The 24276-nt window shown below is 40.3% G+C and overlaps 1 protein-coding gene across 1 annotated transcript in view; it reads right to left on the reverse strand.

The window, feature by feature from the left end:
- The window catches only part of TMEM255B (transmembrane protein 255B), a 66494-nt gene that overhangs the window by 22151 nt on the left and 20067 nt on the right, over nucleotides 1–24276 (reverse strand). Inside the window, exon 4 of the mRNA XM_033053523.1 lies at nucleotides 13275–13364. Coding sequence (XP_032909414.1) covers nucleotides 13275–13364 — 90 coding nt within the window. The remainder of the gene's footprint in view (nucleotides 1–13274; nucleotides 13365–24276) is intronic.

Here is a 24276-nt window from a genome sequence, read left to right on the forward strand (position 1 = left end):
ACAGTGAGGGCTATTTTTTTCCAATTGCAGTATTTATTTAGTCTTAGCTTCCATAGCTGCATCGAGAGAGGTGTAGATTAATCAGTGCCAGGGAATGTTCCCAGGACTGAAACTTGAGCATCAAGCCTATTAAATTGTTAGAACTGTGCTGGTGATGGCTTTGGCCTGGGCAAACTATCATTCTTCCAAAATAATTTCTGAGCATGGTTTGTAAATTAGTATGGGCCAAGAACCATTCCCAGCAAGTAACTTGGACATTGCCATTTACATTCCAAGAGACTTTGAGAGTGAGGACGTGGGCTTCACCATGCCAGTTGGCCTGGGGAGAAAGGAACCATCCTGGTCACATGTTAAAGATGAATATAGATAAAATTGAGGAGTCCAAAACCAGAATAATGTTTTCAGTGTCTCATTAGCGTCAAGTTTTAATTTTCTGTTTTTGGTTGTTTTCATCTACATCAAAGCTAGCAATGAATAGGAGAGGGATGGCTGCCAAGATTTTTCAAGTTTAATCCTAAAAACAAACTGAAACATCACCCTTTAATGCCAGCTCAGCCTTGTGCCAACAGCTGAGTGTTCTGGAGATTATAATTCCCTTCAAGATCACACTCTCTGCTAACTTTCTGAAAACAGGCATGGAAATATGAACAAATAGAAGTTATTAGCAATTAGCTTTTATGCTCCTCTGGAGGGCAAGATGGAGCACAGGTATCTGTGTCTGCCCCACACTGGCTGAGAGCACATGGCACATGGGAGCATACAAACCTGAGCACATTCAGAGGAAAGATGAAAGCAGCTGCTAAAAGAAGGGGACAACACATTAGGACCCTGGGAAAGCAGGCAGACTGGAGCAGTTTGGATCTGACCCCGTACAAACAATGAGAGGAAATGCTACAGATCTTTTGTAATTCCTGTCTCTCTCTGACCAAGGCTGTTTCACCATCCTTTACAACAATTTTCCCAATGAGAAGGGTTTCTCCTGAGGAAGACTGCTAGCAAATCCTAGGGATTCACAGGAGTAATTAACACAAAAATCTTTGTGCTTTCAATCATAAACAAATGAAATATGTCAATTTAAAAAACTTTTATGAATATTAGCTCTGGCCAGTTTGATATTAGGAATTTCTGAGTCCAAGGCCAGTATCATCAGTACTGCAGTGAGGGGGTGTCAGCTTTGAAGAACAAAACATTTATTCCTCATTTTGCTCCCCAGCCTTGCAACTCCCACATAGAGCACATGACCATACCCCTCTAGAATCAGAAACAAGGGTGGGTTTTTTTGAAAAGTGTTTTGGGCTTTTATTCACTGGCAGATAAACCTGCAATTCAGTTTTCAGTTTGTAATTTCTGAAGCAGAAATGGCTTGCAGAATTTCACTGTTATATGGAAAAAGAAGAAACAATACCCCCTGAAATCACCAAGTTTAACTGATTAAAATAACAATTTAAAAAGCTAGTTTCTTAAAGACCTGTATCTTCTCTTGTGTTGTTAAAGAATCTTTAACTTCCTGGTAGTCCAACAGAATGTCTTACTCATCATTAATGAGATATCAAATTTTCATATACATATAGTTACATACAGTTTGTTTTGTAAACTATTTGTTTACATAGAGTCATTAACATATTATTCCTCACATGCCTCATTAAAATTTATTTCTTTAACTAACACCATTATTTTCAAACCTCTCTATTTCAGACAGCAGCTGGGCAGAGAGAAAAAGAGGGGTGACTGCTCACTGTGTGCCAGGAGCCTCTGGGCAGGACAGATCATGGACAGATCATGTGCTCCCACAGGAAATGTGGCCTCCTTGGACAGGCCAGCGTCCTGGGCTGCCCACCACCACCATGAGGCATGGTGGGCTTCTCTTCCCTCCCTTCAGTATCTAGGACAGCCCTTACTGAAGTGCAAGCATCAGCTCCTGCCCTTTGCCAGGATGTGTCTTTCAGTCAGTGCCAGGGATCCTAAAGAGGCTGCCATTGCATCCCCATCTCTCTTATGCACAAAGAAATTCAAGCCACATAACAAATTGGCTGTAAGCATTTGGCTGGCAGTTATGTGCAATGTTGTGGTTGCTAAAAACCTCAGGTTTAAAAACCACTGTGACCCTGAAAGGAAGTCCAGGTGCTAGAAAATATAGTCATGGACATTATGGAGAAATGATTGAAAGAGACAAATTGTAAACCAGAAACAAATTTACTTTTTTTTTTTTTTTAATTTTAGATTAATGAAGTTGGGAAAGTACAGTTATGGTCAGAAAATTAAATGTACTATTTGATTTGGCAGTGTTAAGTTTATGTTGAACTTGATCACCTTAAAGGTCTTTTCCAACCTAAATAATTCTATGATTCTACAATAATCCCTTCCTTTTTCACCTTTTGACCATGCACCAAGACACAAATTCTAGAATTATTAACAACTTTTATCTAATACCCACCAAGGTCATAATCAGCTTTTGAATCCAAGTGTGTCAGTTCAGTTTCACTTCATCAAGTGGGCCTCCAGGCCTTTCCAGTTCTGCATTTCAGCTGTTTTCCTCCTCTGTGATACTAGTGGTTGTTTCCTACTTTTTCTGATGTTTTGTCCTTTTGCTGGCATCACCTTGACTATTGACATGGAAAGTCCTAGGCTGTCAGGGCGTGCACAGCACATGCTGGGTGGGGTTTGGAAGGGGGAGTGCTAAAAAAAGTGAGCCATTTCTGGACAGTCCTGTGTGAGTGCAGCAGCCCAGCCCCAAGGTCACGCCACTGCCAAGGGCTGCGATGAACCAGACCACCAGGAACAGAATGTTTTCCATTTTTTGCTTTTTTTTTTTCCCAAAATTTATCCAATAATTAGGAAAGTATATTAAGAAACTTCAAGCACTAAGATTAGGTTGCCAAGTGTTCTTTTTACCTAAGCTGCAGACATGGCTAGTGTGTGTTAATTCAGTTTCTACACTTGCTGCCTGTGCCTTAGGAGTCGAGGGTTCCCAAATGCACAGCTGATGAAACCCCTCAAAGCAATGCAGAGACAGAGACATGCTTCTGTCCGTGCCATCCTGCTACTGTAACCTCAGCACATTAGTGATCCCCTGGTGCAAATAATACATTCCCAGTGTTGTTTAAGCGCTTCAGAGGCAGCCACCACAGTATCTGGTTACATTCTCTGGGTGAGGTCATGCCATGAGAGCAATTCCACGGCAGGCTGCAGACAGCACTTACCCTTTCCTGCACTTCTACATCTGCCTTCCATGAATTTGAGCTAATCTTCTGGAAATGCTGCACTCCAGCCTAGAGACCCTGCCTATTTTGTCTGCTATGCTGAAACAACTCAACTTCAGTGCTGAAAATAGGAAAAGCAGCTGGTGGGGCTTAAAACTTTACTCTCACATACCACATTTACTTCACATTGTGCTTTCCCGGGGTTCTTTTTAGGATTTCTCTTTAATCTGAAAGACTGGATCCTACAGCATCCTCTTCTCTTAATACTTGGTAACAGTACATATTCACTTCAGGTCTTTCAAACAAGTAAATATTCAGAACATGTGTATACTGTCATGGCTGGAAAACACACATATATGGTTCTATCTCACTTTATATTTCCTCACTGATTTTTGTTTTATGTAAATACTTTGCAGTGGTAGCCTTAGTCTCATTCTTTATTTTGGTGAGGATAGTGTTCTTGTACTGCTGCAGTCGAATTAAAAGCCTTCAGATGCTGGAGCTGCCCCACTGTTGGACAATGGGCACAGACAAAATGGACTGACAGCAAACCCAAGCCTGGCTCAGGAATAAATCTGCTTTTCTTTAGTCAAGTCTTGCTAGCCAGTGTCTCCCAGGATGAGGCTACAGACCTTCCCATAACACCTGTAACAGCTATGCTGTGTAGTTAAAAACTTAGACTTACAACTGGCTTTTACACAAGTTTCTAATGGTGCAATTAGCTGATACTATTCAAGGCTGTAATTTTAGTTATTGCTTGATGCAGTTAGGTATTTAATTGCTTATTATAGTTGATTACTTACATTGATTACATTACTTTGATTATAGGGTTTGTTATATGAACTGATTGCTGTGTCTTGATTGTAATGATGTTGTGTCGTGTGAGTAATTAACGTTTCCACAAGAATGCAAAAACTGTTTATTCTGTTTCTGGTAATGTGACTCAAATAGATGAAAAACTGCCCCATCTCCTTCCTATTGGCTTAATGCTATCAGAATATGTAAGAAATCACTGAACCACAGAATATTCTGAGTTGAAAGGGCCCACAAGGATCAAGTCCAACTTTTAAGTGAATGGAAAGATCCCACACAGGGATCCAACCTGCAACCTTGGCATTATGAGCACCATGCTTTAACCAACTGCACTAATCTCATATAAATCTCTAAGTGTACTACTGCAAGAAATGACATTTTGGAAGACATTTAGGCATCTGACATAGTGAATATCCTGCTGACTGAAATATACAGGGGTTTAATTTATAAGGCTCTTTTGAATTTATTTTATAGCAAAGGGAAGGAAAAGAGGCTGCACTTCATACACCTAATTGAGCAATATATCAATATATTGCATATCTAAGCCCATGAGAGAAACCTCAAGAGGAATAAAAAGACATGAGTTTTAAAAGTAAAACAGTCTAAACAATTAGTGAAACGGTTCATGAATGTCCGGACTGCTCAGGTACAATTAGCATTTCCACATCTCCACTGGCTTGTTGTTTTGAAGCTCACATGCATTTCAGAAGATCAGAAATGTTGAAATATATGGTGCTACAGAGGTGAAGAGGTCACTGGGTATTCTGATTGCTGGGATGTGGAGAGAACTGCACTGAGTCATACAAGAAAATTCTAGGCAGATTTGGTAAAAGAAATTTCTTAAGTATGTTGCCTTCTCGGTATTTTTCATGAAAGACTAAATAAATAAATTACAGGCGTGACGTTCCATAATCTAGTAGCAGTGATGCAAGACATTTTAACAAGCTCTTAACAGAGCCATAAATAATCATTGATCAAAACTTTGTTGAACACCTGGGAACATACTTTCCATAGACATTACATGCAACTGAATAATCATCCACCCACAGACAGAGAAATTCCTGCTCCATGGTATGATTGTTCATACTAATTGTGGTTTCTTCTTAAAGGTGAAGCAAGTAAAACCTAAATGCTAGAGCAAATTGTCAATAAATAATGCCTTTTTTTCCCACCCCACTAGCTTCTGCATTGGGCAACTGAAAACAATGTTTATCCTTTGAGAAATGATGAAAAAATTATGAAGTATTTCTGCTGCAATCTGAAGACTGCAGGTGGTTACATTCTCTCCTTCTATATGTCTATGTAGAAGCTTTGAATTTTTTTCACAGAAAAGAAACATCTGTTGTTAGTCTAGATAAATTTCTGAGAATAGGAAACAATAAAGAAAATTATGTTCTGCTGGCAGCACATCAGAGTGGAGTAGATTATGCTTTTCAGAACAGACTGCAAGCCCTTTGCCCCAGTCACCCACCTGTCTGAGGATTAAAGTGTAATTAACTTGCTTTGTACACTTTGCATAAATTCCATCATGGCCCATGCTTTGCAAAGTAATGAAGTAAAGATGGAAGCAGACAATAGATCTCCCCTGACCCGAGCTGCTATTCTGCACTGCTGAACAAGTTCTGCTGTCTCTGCCACTCACCTGATTTTTGGATGTATAGAAACCACACAGATGCAGAAGCCAATAATCTATGTACAAATGCAGAGGACTATAGTCTGTGGGAACTGAAATACCAGTGTAATTTTAAATTTGGATCAAATCTTTCTCACTTTTTCACATCTCATATTATTTCTTGCATTAATAATATGATTATTAATATCAGTAAAATGTGTAGAATTTTCCTATCCTATTTCCTTATTTCTGGAGCTGATTTACAATACACTCAATGGAATTCATGCCTATCTAAGTACACTAGAAGCAAAGCTAAACTAATATAATTTAATTTTCAGAGACAAAGAAATAAGAAACGCCAGATTTGCTACTACCCCAATGCACTGAAAATTCTGCCCAGCTGTACACTGACATTGTGGTCTCTGTGCAACAGGATCATGCAATTAAATGGCAGTGGCATTTAACCATTAGCTTTCGAATATTGAAATGCATGGGTCATTCCCTTAACATTTTCCCACAGTACAAACTCCCAATTTAAAATAAAAGAGTAGTCTTCCTCCCTCCCTATTGCATGTAATTGTAGTAACATGGTCTTACTGCATCTTCACAGAACTCTTCCCTCAAAGTTGCTTTGCTGCATTTTGAATGGCCAAAGCAATGACATTAATGAGAGATCTCAGTTTGGGCTATTACATCTCAAAGAGGGAAGCCAATGGACCAGTGTTTATGTCAGGGTGCTAGGGAATCCTGGACCAATCCTTGGTTTTGTCAGCAGTGAAGGCATTTGTACTACACAGTGGGGCAGATGGGAAAGGAACTTGAACCTCTATTTTCCCTTCTCATCAACAAGTGAATTCCTCTTTGGTATCCAAACACAGTGTGCTGCCTAATGGTTTAGACATTTCTGTTTGGTTGGCACAATACCAGCCCTTTTCCCTCAGGAGAACAAGTCACAGCAGGAAAGAAAAAAAAGGATTTTAAAGAATTTGCAATTTGGCTAAACCTGAAAGGAATTTCAGGGATAAAAAAAAAAGCACCATATAAACTGGGGGCTTTGTCCCTGCCAGTGTGAGAGGCTCTGCAAACTCATAAGAGGTTCTCCAAAACAAAGGGTTGCCATTATTTTTCTTACTGCAAAATATCTGGCAACCAAAGTAATGCTTACTACCAGCTCCTCTGTAATGTCAGTATATTCAGGCTGTATATGTAATACTTGCCTGTCTGGAGACAGAGGAATATCAGATTGCAGATTTGTGGGTACAGAAACCCTGTATCCATGTTTGAGACCAGAAAACATTAGCAAGATGGCAGTTTTGCTGACAAGTCCCTGGATACATCCAATATATTCAATACATACACAGTCATATATATATATATATATATATATATATATATATATTAGTATATTGAATTTATTCATCATTGGGTTGTATGTTATCCAGTACGTGAGGAATAGTGGTTTTAGTAGAGACGTTAGTTAATGGTAATATTAAAGATTGCATTTCCTCTGTTGAAGACCAGCAAACCTAGATCAGAAATCTTGATAAATGATTTTCAAATGTTTCGAATCTATCAAATCATAAACATTTTCCAGCAGATAACAGGTCCTGGTACCACACAGAAAGGTTTTACAAGAGGTAATAGAGTTTCTACCTGACTGTAAAAATAGGAGCCTTCCGTTAAGACCTTGCTCTAGAATGACCTCCTGAATAACAAAGGCTAAATAATTCAATCCCAAGACATATGATTCAAGCTCATAACCCCTGGATATGCTTCATAAGATTCCACAAAAAGAAGCTTGGGATTTAAATATTTCAATGATGGAGAATTATCCATAACCTTGACAAAGCTGCTTCCATAATTCATTATTGTCAAAACCTCATCTTCTCCATGGTTTGAATCTCTCTAGCACTGACTTCAACTCGCTGCAGTTCTTTTGTTTTTGTGTGAGAGACTAAAAGCCCTCTGCTATCAGAAAACCTTTGACTACACAGATAACTTAGGCCATGATCAATTTACCTGTCAGCCTTTCCTATGTTAGATGAAATAAATCAAACTTCTGAGTACTTTTTCTTAAAGCTACCACTTCAGATTTCAGATTTTTCTTCTCCAAACTCTTTCCAAGTCAATAAGGTCTTTGGCAAAGCACCAAGAAATACCAGAGCTGGAATCACTAATCTAGCAGTGGTGCTACAGGCTGTTCCTGTATTGGCAAATAAAAGCCAAACTCCACACAGTCCAACCACTTTGCTCACACCAACACAGCTCAGTGTTATATGTCTAGATCAGACCTGGTTTCAAAATAGCTTGTGGAGGTGGTCTGAAACTCTTCTGTAATGTCAGTGCCTTCTACTAGATTTCCTTCTGACTTCTGTTGTGGGGCTTTTGACTTACGTATCTCTGATTAATGTACCTTTCACAGGACTGGGCACTCCCAAGCTGTAATGTGCTTCACAGGGAAAATATATCAGAGTAACGGGAACAAAAATGATAGTACCTCGGGCTCTAAGCATTTCAGGCCCTCCAGGAAAATTCTTTTTCAAAGTATTTGCCCTTTGATTTAAAGTATAGTCAACTACATCTTGATGGGTGAATGGGGTTGTCTTGCAGTACAAAAGAGAAATCTTGGTAGATGCGCTTAAACTGGTTGCAAGAATCCTCCTTCACTCCAACCCCTGAACTAAGTTCATAAAAAAGAATTAATCCCACCCTGTAAATGGCTGGTAGTCTAGGAAAGAAATCTGTGCTTTCCATCTCAGTGTCAGATGCAAGCTCTAATACTAGAACTAATACTGTGGGATAGTTGACCATTGGCATCAAAATGAACTGGTTGCAAACTTAAGTACTCTATTATTAAGAAGTTCACCAATGAAACCATTTTACCTCAGTGGACCATCAACATAAAAATCACTACTGAACTAGTGCTAATTTTCAGTTATAAATGTTTAGTACTCACCCTGCTAACAAAAAGAAAAATACAACTGCAAAGCCTTTAAAAGAATCACAGAATAGTTTGGATTGGAAGAGATCTTTAAAGCCCATCTAATAGCAATGAACATCTCACAGTCCTGCCCAACCTGACCTTGAATGTTTCCAGGGATGGGGCACCTATCACCCCTCTGGGCAATCTAAGTGTTTTACCACCCTTGTAAAAATTTTCTTCCTTATATCTAATCTAAATTGACTTTCTTTTAGTTTGAAACCATGCCCCCTTGTCCTGTCACAACAGGCCCTGCTACAAATTTTGTCTCTATCTTTCTTATAGGCCCCTTGAGGTACAGGATTGCCCCAGTCCCATTTCCATGGAGCTTTCTCCTCTCCAGGCTAAACAACCCCATCTATCTCAGCCTGTGTACACAGGAATGCTGCTCCATCTCCCTGACCATCTCTGTGGTCCTCCTCTGGGCTTGCTCCGAGGGGTCCAGGTCCTTTCACTGCTGATGAGGACCCCAGAGCTGGATGCAATACTCAGGTGGGGGTCTCACCAGAGCAGAGCAGAGGGGCAGATCACCTCCCCTGACCTGCTGGACATGCTGCTTTTGATGCTTTTTATGGTATATGCTATGCCATACTATTATATTAATGAGTCATACAGGATGGAAATGGAATTAAAAGTAATTAGGTGTAATTTTGTCTCATGTGGCAACATGGAGAACATAAAATGCATTTAGTACTGCACTCCAGAGAATCTACCTAACTTAATTCCAGTGAGAAATGATTTGAGTTGTGTTTTCTACCACCAGTTGTCAAGGTAACAACTTTGTTAGACATGAAATACAACTATTTGTTTTTTTCTTCAACAGGAAAGCCAGCAGGCTTGCTCAGAGTATTTTCAAATGGCTTTTTAGAGCATCTGGCCTGTAGTGTGCAAGACTGTTGCATCTCACAATGGATAAACAACTCTGCCTTCCACAGCACCCAGCTTTTCCTTCACAGAATCACAGAATAAACTGGGCTGGAAAAGGCAATTTCCTCACTTCATACCTGGATTTCTTGCTGTTGGCTATTTTAGGTTCTTTCTGGAGCTCAGCTGCAAGGCTAAAGATCATGTGGGAATGGTCAAGTCTTGCAGTCATGAATAGGAGGTCATAGCTACTGTGCCTGAGGTGGGACAGGGCATCTCCCTGTGTGCTGGGAGGAGGCTGTTGAATGATCTCCAACAAAACAATTGGACCATTCTCATTCGCTAAAAAACAAAATGTCTCAAGCAAACACAAATGCACATAAATTCCTTTAATCACCATATTCTTCTGAAATAACATCACTGCACTTTAATTTCAACTTTGATTAATTTCACTTGAGCCTGGTTTGGTTTTTACTTTTTTTTTAAGGTGAATTACAGCTGCATTATTTTTTTAAATAAGCTACAGCTATTTTAAATCAAGCTACATTTCCTTCAGTGTTTTTAATCTTAGAAATGGTGTGATACAGAGTCTTCTATAAAGCAAAGTAAGACTTAAATAATTTAAGTATCTCTTTTCTGAAAAACATCCATTTCCTGGAAGAGTTTTTGTCAGTTTCATGCCTTCTTGGGAAGGAAATAAGACAGAGAAAAGTATTTTATCATTATAGTCACAGTTTCATAAGAGCAAGAGAAAATGTGCAACAATAATTGTCTCCATTTCACTGCAGGCACATACTAAGAAAAATCTGTAATTATGTGATTTGTCCTCTTTACATCCTTCCCAGCTCAAATGAAGCTAAAAACAAAATGCAAAAGAGGACACATTTCTTATTCCAAATTGATGTGAAAGATGTTGTATTTGTAGTCAGTCTGAAGACTGCTTGGCTTCAGCTACCATTTCTCACAAGTTTATGGCTTTCGTACAGACTTAGGTACCCGTAGGAATTTGTCTTTTCCCTAACTGGAGGACAATTTAGTCCAACACTTCAGCAGTTATGTCCCAAAGGCAGTGGACAAATAGAAACAACACAATCCAGGCCTGAAAAAGGCTGGTACTGCCTGTAGGGAGCAGACTGAACATGGTGCTGCTGCTCTTCCTGAAGGAAATGAGCTGTGATGCAAAGAGGATGTAACACAGTGGCAATGACAATGTCTGCAATGGCATATGTTCTTCTGATAAGGCCCCAAAATTACAGTAATTTCATGACTATAAGGCGCACCCTTTTGACTAAAATTTTCCCTCTAACCCGGAAGTGTGCCTTATAGTCCGGTGCGCCTTATATAATGTACAAAGTTGCGAAATTTGCCAAACTGGAAGTGTGAGCTGTGAGCCATGGGAGGAGCTGGCACTGCCACAGCAGCCAGCTGGAGGCGGGCCCAGGGGCCTGTGGCACCGCCCCTGCTGGGTACAGGCGGGCCCAGGGGCCCATGGCTGCTGGGTTGAGGTGGGGCCTCAGCCAGCAACCATGTGGGGGGAGCTGGGGGCGGAGCCTCGCTGCAAAAAAAAAGTGCGCCTTATAGTCCAGTGCGCCTTATCTGATCTACAAAGTTGCGAATTTTGCCAACTCCCGGGGGGTGCACCTTATAGTCCGGTGCGCCTTATGGTCGTGGAATTACTGTACTGTAAATTAAATTGGGAGCACAGTTACACTGTCATCCCTATAGACTTTCCCAGGTGGTTAGTCAGAGAAACTTGGTGATGTTCACCTGATCCTGTCAAGCTCCTCACTAGACAGAGCAGAATGGGTTGAAGTGAGTGTGATCATGCTGAGATTCAAATCAATTTTCCAAGAAATGGTGCTACTTAGTATTTCTATGTTCTGTAACAGGTGAAGGAAACAGCAAGATACAGATGTGACAAACAGAACTAAGCCCAAATGTAAAGAACTGGTCATGGATTTCCATGAAGCCTGTCATGATGTGACTGAAGCAGGATCCTGTTATTGGGTTGAACATCTCCAGCAGTCTGGGGAATGGCTGGATGGTGACCAGCCCCTTTCAGCCTCCAGCTCTGCACAGGGGATACAATCATATCCAGCCACTGACTTAATCAGATACAGAACTGCACACCAGATTGTAAGATGTTTTTTTCTTGGATGAGTGCAATGACTTTGTGCCTTGGTGTTCTCCTACTGAAAATAACTAGAAAGGTGTGAGGAGCAACGCCTGTGTCTGTGCTTGAGACTGTCACACTGTCCCCTGACACACAGGGAAGCTGTGTCCACCCTCAGCAGTGGGGGCTGTGGCTGCACAGCTGCACTGCCATTACCTGGTGTAAGTCTGTACAAGTGCCATCTGAAAGATGGCATTCCTAAAGATCACATTAAAGCAGGGCAGAAATAAGTCAGGTTCCTGGGAAATTACAGAATCACAGAATCATCAATGTTGGAAGAGGTCATCCAGGCCAACCATCAACCCTAAATCACCTCTACACCATATCCCTAGGTGATACATCCAGATGTCTCTTGAACACTTCCAGAAATGGTGATTCCACCACCTTCCTGAGCAACTTTCTCCAATGCTTAACCACTCTCTCAGTATCCCATCTGAACCTCTCCTGGCTCAGCTTAAGGTCATTTCTTCCCAAACTATCAACTGAGACACAGCAGAAGAGACTGACCTTCACTGCACTGTCACCTCCTTTCAGATTAATAACCTCTGCTTGTCCAGACTAAACAACCCCAGTTCCCTCAGCTGCTCAGGACAGATCCAAAAATTCAGTAAGTGACAGTGGTTTTCCAGGTCACAACCACTGAATTTTCTGGAGTAAGGAATCTATATAGGAATTTGCTCCCTTCCTCTTTTAAGTAGCTCCCATGGAAAGCTCTCTGGGCCTGTGTTAGTCAGAGGCAGTTAAACCAGGTGTCATCCAGACCAACTACGGTAAATCCAAGAAAAAACAGGCCACTTTGGCATCCTGCAGGGTCTGTATAGCAGAAAACATGACTACAATCCAGAGCATTTACCCATGCTCACATTTCACACCTCAGTTGTTTATACTAATGGATGTCTTTTGTCTTGAGCAATGCACATGAGGCTCTGAAATCCACATTTGGTTTAAAGTCCTCTTCAGTAACAGTAAAATATCCAAGTGATCTAAACCCTAATTATTCTGAGGTATTTGCTGACAGAAATCCAAGTAGGGTCTCACTGATGCCAGTGGAGTTATGCTACCCCTCAATGAACATAAACAGAAAGATGAGCAGGTCCATGGTATTTCACAGCAGAAAGGAGCTCGTATACCATCACATTTGCTGTATTATTTAGCATACTACATCTGACCTCTAATGTCTGTTAGCACATATGACTACTTATTTCCTGATTATTTTGGAAACCAAAGCTCAATTAAAAGCTAGGGTTTAGATTGATTTTTTAACGTATTCTATCACAAAAGATAGAACAGCAAACAACACATTTCTGACATATAAACTAGCATATTGAAATCCCATCAGGTCTTCTGGTGCTCATCACTGGGTGCATTCCAAACCCTTACCGTGCCCACAAAGCCTTTATGCATTAAGAAACAAATGCTGGTAGTGGTTGAAATGTCTCCCTTTTCTAAGCAGATATACCTGTTAGCATGCCTTTCATGACATCATTTTATATGACCTTTCTATTTGGAATCTCCACCAAGAACTATAAAAAACCCTTACATACTGCTAAACATAAACCAAAAGAAAATACTTTCCTGCTAGAAATGACATAAATAATCAAAATTGAAAGATGACAAAATCCCTGTACTTACTATGTGTCGTGCTGCAAACACTCCATCAACTATTGCACAACAGAAGGCTGCCACAACACCAAAGCTGATAAACACAATGGAGGCCACCAGCTGAGAAGAGAAAAACAGATTGAACAATCTTTTCAGTGTAATTCTTTAAGTAAAACAATTACACTAATTTTTCTAGTATTCTGAAATGATGGTTCCTACTGCTGTATTTCACTTTAGATCAGTGCGTCAGTCATACACTGGCAAAAAGGCAGAAATTCTTGATGCTGAGTTGACAGACCATCAAGCCTACTAGAAAAGTTTAAACCTTTCAAGAGAAAATAAGGTCAGCTGAAAGAGTTAAATTCAATGGTGATTTCTTCCAAATCAACTTAATAAAACAGCAGTGTTTCTATAGAGACATAGCAAAAAGTCATGTTTCCATCGGCTCCCATAAATCTTTAGAGCTTTACTACATGGTAGTATTTCACATCAATAGATAAAAGCATGTGTAATAAGTTAATAACTAGCCTGTGAACAATCAGAAATCATTTATCATCCCAAAAATAGCTTATGCCACAACAAAATCAGAGATTCAGAGGACTGGAACCTGTGGAAAGGTTGGGGTGCACTGCCTTGGCCCCCACCCTTGTTGGGATTTCCAGCCTGCCGCTCAGTCTCAGAGTGGACAGAGCAGAGCACAGCAGAGCTCAGTGATTTCCCAGCTGCAGCACAGACAGCACATCTTCATCAGCCTGACAGCCATAGCTTCAGACCTCGTTCTACCTCCCAAAGCACTAAGCATTAAGCACTGTGAATTCTCTCGTTCTACCTCCCAAAGCACTAAGCATTAAGCACTGTGAATTCTCTCTCAGCAGATCTGGGATGTGCAGTGCTGGAGCACAGCTCTGGCACAGGCAGTGGTGGTATGGAGGGCTTGGGGGCATGCTGAGCCCCCTACTCACTGTGCTGCAGCTCCAACAGCAAGTGCCAGGCTAGAACAACCCCAGACACCATTTAAATTTACAACAGCATTAAGTTATAGCTAATAACAACAACAGATTAAAAAATTTTCTTGAAAACTGACAGAACAGCATTATTTTATTGATAGAGCACATGGAAAAGGGATTCAGTTAAGAATGTGGAACCTTTTCGTTATTTACTAGTCATTAAGTGCTCCTTTACAACATGTATTCCTGAAATGCCAGGTTCAGATTACCAAAATTATATCCATACAGTTCACATATCCTTTCACCTATACAAAATCTGCATTACCCAAATGCCCATTTTCACAAATGTGTAAGGCACCACTAACTCACTTGAAAAATGGATTCTTTAGCTTGTGTTAGGCTAAGATCAGCCAATGTCAATAGTGCTTCCACAGGATGCAGCATTGGTGACTTTCTCAAAAATATTTATATTGGGCAAGTAAGAAACTACAACCATATAAGCCCACAGCTTGAATGCACAGCTCAAAGGAACATTGCCCACTTGGAGTAAGAGTTCTTAGAGAATTGGCAAAAAGTACAACGTATGAGCAGAAAAATCCCAATACTTTCTGACTTTAATCTCCCCTTAGCTCATGTCTCATGCAATCAGAGGTGAGTCAGCACTGCCACAGGGATTGCTGTGGAATTGGAATCTTCAGCATGGGGAGAAAAGGGCACACAAATGTGGCTGAGGTTGATGGTACTGGCTGATCTGGGGAACCCGCTACATATCCCCTGCAGCCAGCTCCATCTTGGTGAAACCCTAGGAAAACATTGTTAGCTGGACTTCAACCCTTCAACCTCTGCTATCCTGTGGCTCTCCAGTGTGGAAGGTCGTGTCTCATGTCTCATGAATCCGGTTGTCTAAAGATCTTGGCATGCAATTCATCAGATTGAGAAGGCTGTGGACTCCTATCACTGCAGAGTAGTGGGCTGTGCTGCCCTGTGGCAGCTGCATTTGCTACAGATCCTGATCTCTTTATTTGAAAAAGCAACAGTGTTTAAAAGTTCTGATTAAGCCATTATTATCTGATAACTCTATCTTGTTTTTCAAGTCATAGCGGTCAATCAAATAATTAGTGGACTAAACCAGGTGTTTCCAAATTGCCTGAGCTCAAGATGAATTTACTGGAAGCTGACCTCAAGGTGGCTTTTCATTTCACACATGAACAATTTATTGATGATCTACAATCCCCAAACCAACATTTTCCACTCACTGAGATAGCTTAAACCACCTAATGAGCGTGCTGGCCATTCAGTTTCACCTATAGCCTTAGGAGACCACATTTAAAAGTGCAGTAAATCACAGTATAGAAAGGAGCTATGGAATTGGCTTTGCACTCCTCAGTCATGCTGGAGATCACCTGCCCTTCCAAGGAGTTGTGTGCAAGTCAAAGGTTTACAGCCAGAGCCTGCTGTTCTTATCCATGACTACTAGCAACTACTTCAGTGAGCAGACCCTTTAGAATAATTTCTTGACTTAAGTAATGTTTATCATGATGCCAAAGTGGCAGAACAGTGAGAGCTTCTCATTACTTAAATTGCCTTATATATATTTGAACGACAAAAGAAGTAATAATACAAGAGCACCACTAAAAAAATTCCTTAAAATAAAATTACAGATTTATATGTTGTCTCAAGTCTCTCATTGTTTTTTAAGAATGTGAGAAACATGAAAAACCAAGTAAAATATTATTTACTTCTGAAAATTGCCAAGACAACCAAATGAAGAACTGTTGCAAATTCAAAAGTTAATTTTCCCATGTAGTAGGTGATTGCTGGAGCAGTGAGTTAACAAGCCTAGGACCGTCTAGAAAGAGAAGCAATGCAGTTCATTTAAAGATAGAGAATGTTTGCTGACAGGTAAAAAAGAAATAGCACTTAAAAAAAAAAAATACTAGCCCATCACATCCTCTTATCTCCATTTTCAACAGCATTATGTTTTGTCAGGACAACTATTCATTATTTATAGCAATATATTTGAACAGTTATTCAAGAAACAGTTTTGCTCTCGTTATTCCATTGGTGTGCAGCCAGGTTTCTCTACAGTTGTTGCCATCAGAACATGTTTACCCCTGGTTCTTGTATAGCATATAAGAATTTGATTATTTGCAAGGGAGCCATAAAACCAGTTATTAAACACTGAAAACTAATGTGTGGGCCTAACAAACAAACTCAAAAGGCAGTTGCTTAACAGAGGGGTTTTAGCAAAAGGGAGAACAAAATAGTACATGGAATGAGGGACCTTTGTACACACTATTAACTGTGTCACAGAACTACGAAAACACTCAAAAATGCAAAACTAGTGAAAGGCTGGACTGCTAAACTCTTTCAGAAAAGACAGGCATTTTTTCTCAGAATCCACCTGTCTTGGACAACCTCCCGTCCTTCAGCAAACATACAACAACACTGCCTGCACTGTCACCCTCCTGCACAGGTGGGATTAGTGCAGGCAGCAGGGGACACACAGTGCCCAGGGATGTGGTCACAGACTGTCCCTGCTGTGTGACACACACAGACCTGCAGCCAACACACTGCCAGCAGACCCACAGAAAACCACACCGCTCCTCTGCAGAAGCACATGCTGGCTACAGGCTGGCACCTCCCTGGCTGTTTCCAACATCCCTGTGGAATACCTCTGGGAGCTAGCTAGACTCTCAATTCTGGCACATCCCTGGTTTCCTCATGATTCTAAGTTAGCCTTTACCTATCCTCAACCAAAAGCACAACTCAGATAATGACAGTCACGTCTAGCACCAGATGCTGTGTGAAATGCCTCACTCATTCTCTCAATTTAGACCAAGTAGATCTGAGACTGAAAAATGCATGGATTTTTGTCTTTGAAATCACCTTGGTACTGAATGCAAGTTACATTACATCTAGCAGACTCACTTTACTCATGTTAAATGGCTACTTCTGCATTGCACAGCCTCCAATGTCTCCAAGCACTGTGCTGTTCATCAAGCCTCTCTGGGATTCTTTCCCAGACAGAGAAGGAATCAGAATTACCCTGATGGATGTAAATTGAGAACCACTGTCACTCAATATTTTTGCTCTAGAAAGTTAAGTGGTCATAAAAGGGTGTGTAAATGTTATGCCACAGGTTTGTAAAGTCCTTTTTTATTCCCATACAAGTTCAAGTATTTGGAAAAGAAATGCAAGGGGCAGTTTGTTGTAGCCTGCCCCTAACATTACATTCCCCAGAGTACAGTTTAATTCTGTGAACCTTTTTACTGGTTTGCTTTCCCCATGTCCCCGAGGTCAGAAGGCTTGAATAAATCTGCTAAAATAAATAGATCAATATTAAAAATAAATAAAATATATAAAATATATAAAATTGATAAAATATATAAAATAAATAAATCAATATTAAGTGAATCAATAAATAAATTGCACTTTTTCAATGGGGATGATGATGATGTAAGAGTAGAAGTCTACAAAAAGTCTTATCACAAGTCCAAAACAGAGAATGATTTTCCACCCTGGTGCAACCAGGGAGCTGGAACAACCAATCTCAGCCAGGAGCTGCATCTGTTACCATGGTACCTCAGCGGGTCTATAGATTAATAGCCCACAAAATTAAGACAATTAAACTCATTGCATTGCATTGCATTGCATTGTATTTCAGATGTTGCTGCCAACTAAGCACTGCCTGTCTTGTGAAATGGGCCTGTATACAAGTACTTTAATTGTGAGTTAATTTTCTCTAATTAACTCTCCTGTGTGGCCCCTTCTCACACAACAGCCAATTCTTTTCCCTGCCCTTGGGACAGATGTTTTGCTGCTGTGATGAAAATGAAGCATAGGCAAGACTCCTACAGTTTTCACAACTGAGCTAATTAGGAGGTTTCTCATTACACCAGGTAATACACTCCACAGTTTATGGCCTGACAACATATGCTTTCCATAGGCTGGTTCTTAAATAATGGCATGGCTGTAATTGAGGCTCTGTTGGAACACTGTCACACCACAGGAGATGGGATTACCTCATGTTTGTTATTCATTAATGCCAACTCCAGTCATAGCTGTGCACTGGTTACAATGACAGGAATTCATAACGCTGAAAGACTTTCATGACTGCCCAAACCATGCATTCCAGTTCCTAAAGGAATCCTACAAAAAAAGCTGGAGAAGGGCTTTTCATAAGGGCATGTAGTGAGAGGACAAGGGGGAATGGCTTCAAACTAAAAGAGGGAAAACTTAGGTTAGGTATTAAGAAGAAATTCCTTATTGTGAAGGTGGTGAGGCCCAGAGAACCTGTGGATGTCACACCCCTGGAACTGTCCAAGGCCAGGTTGGATGGGGTTTGAGCAACCTGGCCTAGCTGAAGGCATCCCTGTCCATGACAGGGGGGTTGCAACTAGGTGATCTTCTCTTTAAGGTCCTTCTCAAGTTAACCATCCTGTGATTCTATGACTCTGTGTTGCCAGATGTTTAGATTAACCCTCATCCTTAGATCATGTGACCAAGTTAGAAAACTAAGGCCTTTTCACAGTATTCACTGTTGAATTCAGCAAGTCGAGTCATGTGTTGTTCAATATTATCACCAAAACCAAAGACCTTTGATTCAGATTTCCTTCCATCTCTCTGTTGTTAATAGCACCTCAGGGCACTGATTTGAGCCTGTGTGATTGCTCACTGCCAACTCAAAAGGCATCTTTTTCCCTAATCCTTAGTTTGATTCCCAGCCCTTTCCCCTGCTCTCTGTCCAAAGGGCTGCATCCCTTCATCCCAGCTCCTGTGCTTACCCAAACAACAGGAAGCCAGTGGAATTCACTCCATAGGCAGAAACTACTTATTCCCTGAAATGAGTTGAATCAGAAGACTGCAGAGAGAGATGAGATTCGCTCTAGATTCAGTGCAAATGAGAAGGTGACACCATGCAGCCATGACAGAAAGGAAGGAAGCACAAATGCTGACAGCAACTAATAGATTGTTTCACCTGTTCCATGTAATTTACAGTCCTAGGGATTATCAAAGTAAAAGCCAGGTTTTAGCTGTAATGAATAAATCATAAGGTCTGCAGTTATTTTGTTGTTTGTGGTCAAGGAGACTTTTGTTTTACAGCCTGTGAAGAAGTCTGCTGTTTCCCAGTATCGTGTCAGGGATAATTAGGAAAAATAGCAACATGAAAAGACCAGTTGGTGTAACACAGGCAGGAGAGAAGTCCCATGAGAAATTTAAGCAACCTCACATACATAAAAAGGTCGAATTAATTAGATAAACAAAGGGGAAAGAATACAGAAACCACATGAGAGGTATAAATTGTTATGCCAAAGAGAAAAAAACAAGATCAAAATCCACTTTCAAAATCAAAGTAGCATTTTCGTTTGGAAAAATTATCTCTTTTTTTTCCATTGCCCCACATCCTGAAGGGCAAAATTGTGAAAGGCAGGATTTGCAACATCTTTTGTTACACCTTAGGTACTCATAGTTAATTTTTATCATATGTAGGCATGAGTAAATTGCTTGCTCTTTTTCTCTTCCAGTAGTATTGCTGCTCAACTTTTGTAGACAATTCATCATTTAGGCTGCACATAACAGCAAGGGTACTGCAGAAGTATCCAAGGATGGGAAATCTGCAACAGGGTGACTTAGTGGTCCTGGCTCTCCCATAGCCCAAGAAGGTTTATGCAGCACAGTTGAGTAAGAAAAGAAAGGGAATGCAGCTTCTGAGTTTGCTTACTCCAGCTCCTAAAGGCACACACAGACAGGGACTACTTCTTCACTGATCAGATGAATAGACTCCTGGAGCTGCTGGGAACTTTCCTTGTGCCGTTTGCTGTGGCAGTTTATTATGGAGATGGGGAAATTCTGCATCTGACGACCCTGACTGTCTTAGGTTGCAATACAGGATGTGACCAAAAGTATATATTCTGTCACCATCTGTTGAAACCAGGTGGGTATCCTTGTCTCCACGGGAGATATTCTCTGCTAATGGGCCATCTGTTAAGACCAGGTGGGGCAGTCATCTTTATTTTTTCTACAATCCGTCCTTCCTCCAGGGAGGTATCTTCTGTTAATGGGCCACTGAGTCCCACTGCATGACTGATAAAATTACATCATCCCATTGGGAGATGCTCCATCCAGGGGGAGTAGCCAAGCCTTTCCTACCTAGATAAAAACTGAGATTTGGAACACCAAGGCAGCCTTCTTACCTCTGGATTCCAGAGGAAAACCAGACCTTTCTGCATCATCACTGGACCTTTGGAAGAAAACTGCACCCTTCTACGGGGCTACTGCTTCAATAGAACCACATCTGTCACTACAGGAGGATGCAGCCACCATTTAATGGGACTGTTGCCAACACCCTGCCTGACAAGGTGTCCAGTTATATTCTGACTGTCAGTGTTTTGGGTTTGTTCTTTGTAGCACTGTATTTCTATTTTAATTTTTCCTAGTAAAGAACTATTATTCCTATTCCTATATCTTTTCCTGAGAGCCCCTTGATTTCAAAATTATAATAATTTGGAGGGAGGGGGGTTTACATTCTCCATTTCAAAGAGAGGCTCCTGCCTCTCCTAGCAGATGCCTGCCTTTCCAACTACGACACTGACACATGCCCGGGGTTGTGATGGCTGTGCTGGGCCCCAGGGCAGCAGGGCTCACACTCTTGCTCTCTCTTTGCTTGCTATTTCCCTTTAGGGCACGAAAGCCCAGAGATCAAAACTGTCCCTAGAAAAGTAGCATGGAAACATTTTGCCTTAACATTGTATTATCTGAATAAAACCTTATATGCTAACTCTCAAAGTTCCTTGGTCTAGGTTGCTCTGTTGTTTTCACCCTCTAGAAATGTCTTGAGCATTAATCCTTAGCTTATACCAATGCACTTGCTTTACTCTTTCTGTAATTCTTCTTGTCTTTTGTTTCTGACTTGAAAAAACACACGAAGACACAGTTTCTGTGAAATATGTTATATGAAATAAAGACAAATTTTCCTCTATTTTTATCTTCGTGCAATGAAAGATTGGTGGGAATTAAATCAATACCCATTATGAAACATGAAACAAAATTACTGGGAAAGGTTACCTGATTAATACATTCTTTCTTCTCTCATAATCTAATGCCAGCTACAAAAGCAGACTTAGAATAGCTAGGAAATTATTTCAAATTGTTTTACAAGAAAATCTTTACTAGAATGACCAATCTACAGAACAAAAAATCTATAGCAAACAGTTTCTGTGCACTTAAGACTTTGAAACTGGAGTCACCATTACATTGCAATCAGAGAAAGAACATGATATATGTATAAATGAACACATATTAAATTCCAGATAATTCATTCACTGATTAGTAATATGCTTGTCTTGATTCAGTTAAAAATGCCACCACTGATGCTGCACTACAAAGTCTCCTGGCATTTTGGTAGAATCTGAGATTTCACTGGAGTCCAACAGATATTATTAAAATGATTTTTTTAAAAATGAGACTGAATTTTACTTGCTTTACGTTTTCTAAGACAAGAAACAGAAGGAAAAAAAAAAAAGTATTTTTTTCCCCTGGTGTAGGGTTAGCTTTGTTATCAGTGCTCTTTTAAGCCTCCACAACATCTAAGAACCCCAGATCATCCCAGTAACCATTACTGCAGTTACTTATTTCCTTCCAGCAGCAGCACATCTCAGCTTTATTCAGCTCATTCAAACAGCTCTGCTGTATTTTGTCCTAAGTCTGAATTGATCCAAGCACCCTACTGACTGACCTTCTCTACTTCAAGGAGGTGTAGTGCAAATGTTCTGCTCCACCTGTGTTTTCACTCCTTTTAGAGATTTTTTTTTTCTTTAAATGCTCTGCTTCTCTTCCATCCATTAAATTACGTACTGAGTGTATGATCAGCCCCCTTCCCTCTGTTTCAGACTGTTATTAGGGCAGCACTGGGGCTTCTCAGGGCAGTTCAGTCTAGAGTGCTTTTCTAGATAGTGCCACCCTCTGGCCACCTTTATACAGAAAAGAGAACAAAAATCATCTTGATCTCACAGTTGGAGAAATTCTAATGGTTTTGGAACCTGCTTAATCAAGTCTTAGTCCAGTACCCACTTCAAACTGGTAAGAATTCCCCTTTGCAAACAAAAGGACTTCCCCCACAACAAAAGCACTTCGATAAGAACACTTAAAAAATTATGACACATTTAAGGACATCAAATTCAGTCTAGAAGAAAAAGCTAAGCATAGCATTAAAGAGAACAAAAGTGAAACAAATTTAGATTTACTGATGAACAGTGCTGACATTATAGGAATTCATCATGTATTTCACTTCATGGATGGTCCTTTATTGCTTAAGCTGGAACAAGGTCATTTCATCACTTAAACAGCTGTTCAGAGCAGTATGAGAACAATTAAACCAAAAATACACAGCATACCACGTGTCATAAAAGTTTATGCTCCCTGATAAAAAATGCTGCAATTTACATAGACAAAGACTGTCAGAGCTGACTGTTTTAGTAGCAAGAACTGTTTTTATACCAAAGCCTCTGTTTTCACAAATTCTCTTTCCCTATACAGTGACTGCATTGATTTCTGCAGTCTTTGTTGACTGCATTGGTTTCTCAAGACAGACAGACAGACAGACAGACAGACAGACACACACACACACACACACACACTCTCTTTATAGACATGCATAAATTACAAGTTTTCATGCAGTGAAATTCTACCTGCAGAGTTTGGAAGATTGTATCTGTCCATTAGGGATGTTCAGCTATTTAATTTGAGCTAATTCTTCAACAAGATGTTCAGGAACTGCCTGTCCTTTTCACACACCAGAACTTTTATCAGATTCCTTATTAAGTGTTTCTATCCTGGGCTCCTGCTTGCTAGGAAGAGTAATTGATATCTTTATTGTTCCACAAACACATTTCATGGGTCTTAAGGTTTACTTTTGTTTTCAACTGTGTGACATAAACATTTTCATCACACAAACAGCACAAGAAAACAAACTGGCAGTTAAAAAGTGCCCTATTATGCACTTAATCCCATGTGCTTTTCCCAAGCAAGATCTGAAAGGAACCACATCCCAGAAGACTGCCACTTAATAAGACAGAGAACTTAAACTGACTTTGTGGCTTGAGTCTCTGGCTCAAAAGAATGGTGACTGAAGCCTTTAAAGACTGCAGTATTGAAAACAAGCTCTGGTGGCAGAAAGACATTTTCATTCATATTGACATGCAACTTCTTTCTGTTTCTATAGAATTTAAGCTTCCAGAACCAAACTAAAGTAACTCTGGTTGCCAAGGGAGCTCTCCAAATAGAAACCAAAGAATCTCTTTCAAAATTTCTCCCCTTTGTAATTAATATTTTATTTCTCTCTTCCAGTGAAGTGAGAAACCTGAGGTGGGTAAGCCCTGGGACTGGTACAACCAGAGGACCAGCATAGGGCTGTGTGGGAGGGAGGGAACAGTGCTAGGCTGCAGGTGGAAGCACTTGGTGGCATCTCTCTAGCTATGTCAGACAGACACAGCCCTGATGATGGAGCCCAAAGATTGCTACAGACCTAACTGTGCTTCCCATCACAGCTTTACCAGCTGAACCAACCTGGCACACACATCTGTGAAGAGTGGAAAAAGCATTTTGCCCAGCAAAGACATAATGTCAGTGGCACAGTGGCATAGACTTCTTTGTCATCATTATAGGTAATTGCCAGGGCATGTCAGCTGTAAATACATACATGCACATGTGTGAACATATATTACAGATTATATATTATATGGTTATAATGTCATGTATAATGTAATGTCACATTTCTATAGTATAATATTTACATACAAATAAATATTTGTACGTCTAGCTGATGAATCTGTGCTGGTAAAATCTGAAAGCATACACCTGTAGATATGTAATATGAAATGCCAATCCATAAGGAATGAGATTAGGGAAGAGCTGAAAAATCTCCCACACCTCCTTTGGTAATTCACATAGTGAAAACATCTATTTTTGTCTGAGTCCTTGAACTTCAAAATTATCAAACACTGTTGGGAAATTTATGCTACCTTCAGGCATTTAACTCACTGACAACACTTAGATGACAGTTTCACACCATAGTGAGTTGACAT

Source organism: Catharus ustulatus, chromosome 2, assembly GCF_009819885.2.
Source record: "Catharus ustulatus isolate bCatUst1 chromosome 2, bCatUst1.pri.v2, whole genome shotgun sequence".
Lineage (NCBI taxonomy): Eukaryota > Metazoa > Chordata > Aves > Passeriformes > Turdidae > Catharus > Catharus ustulatus.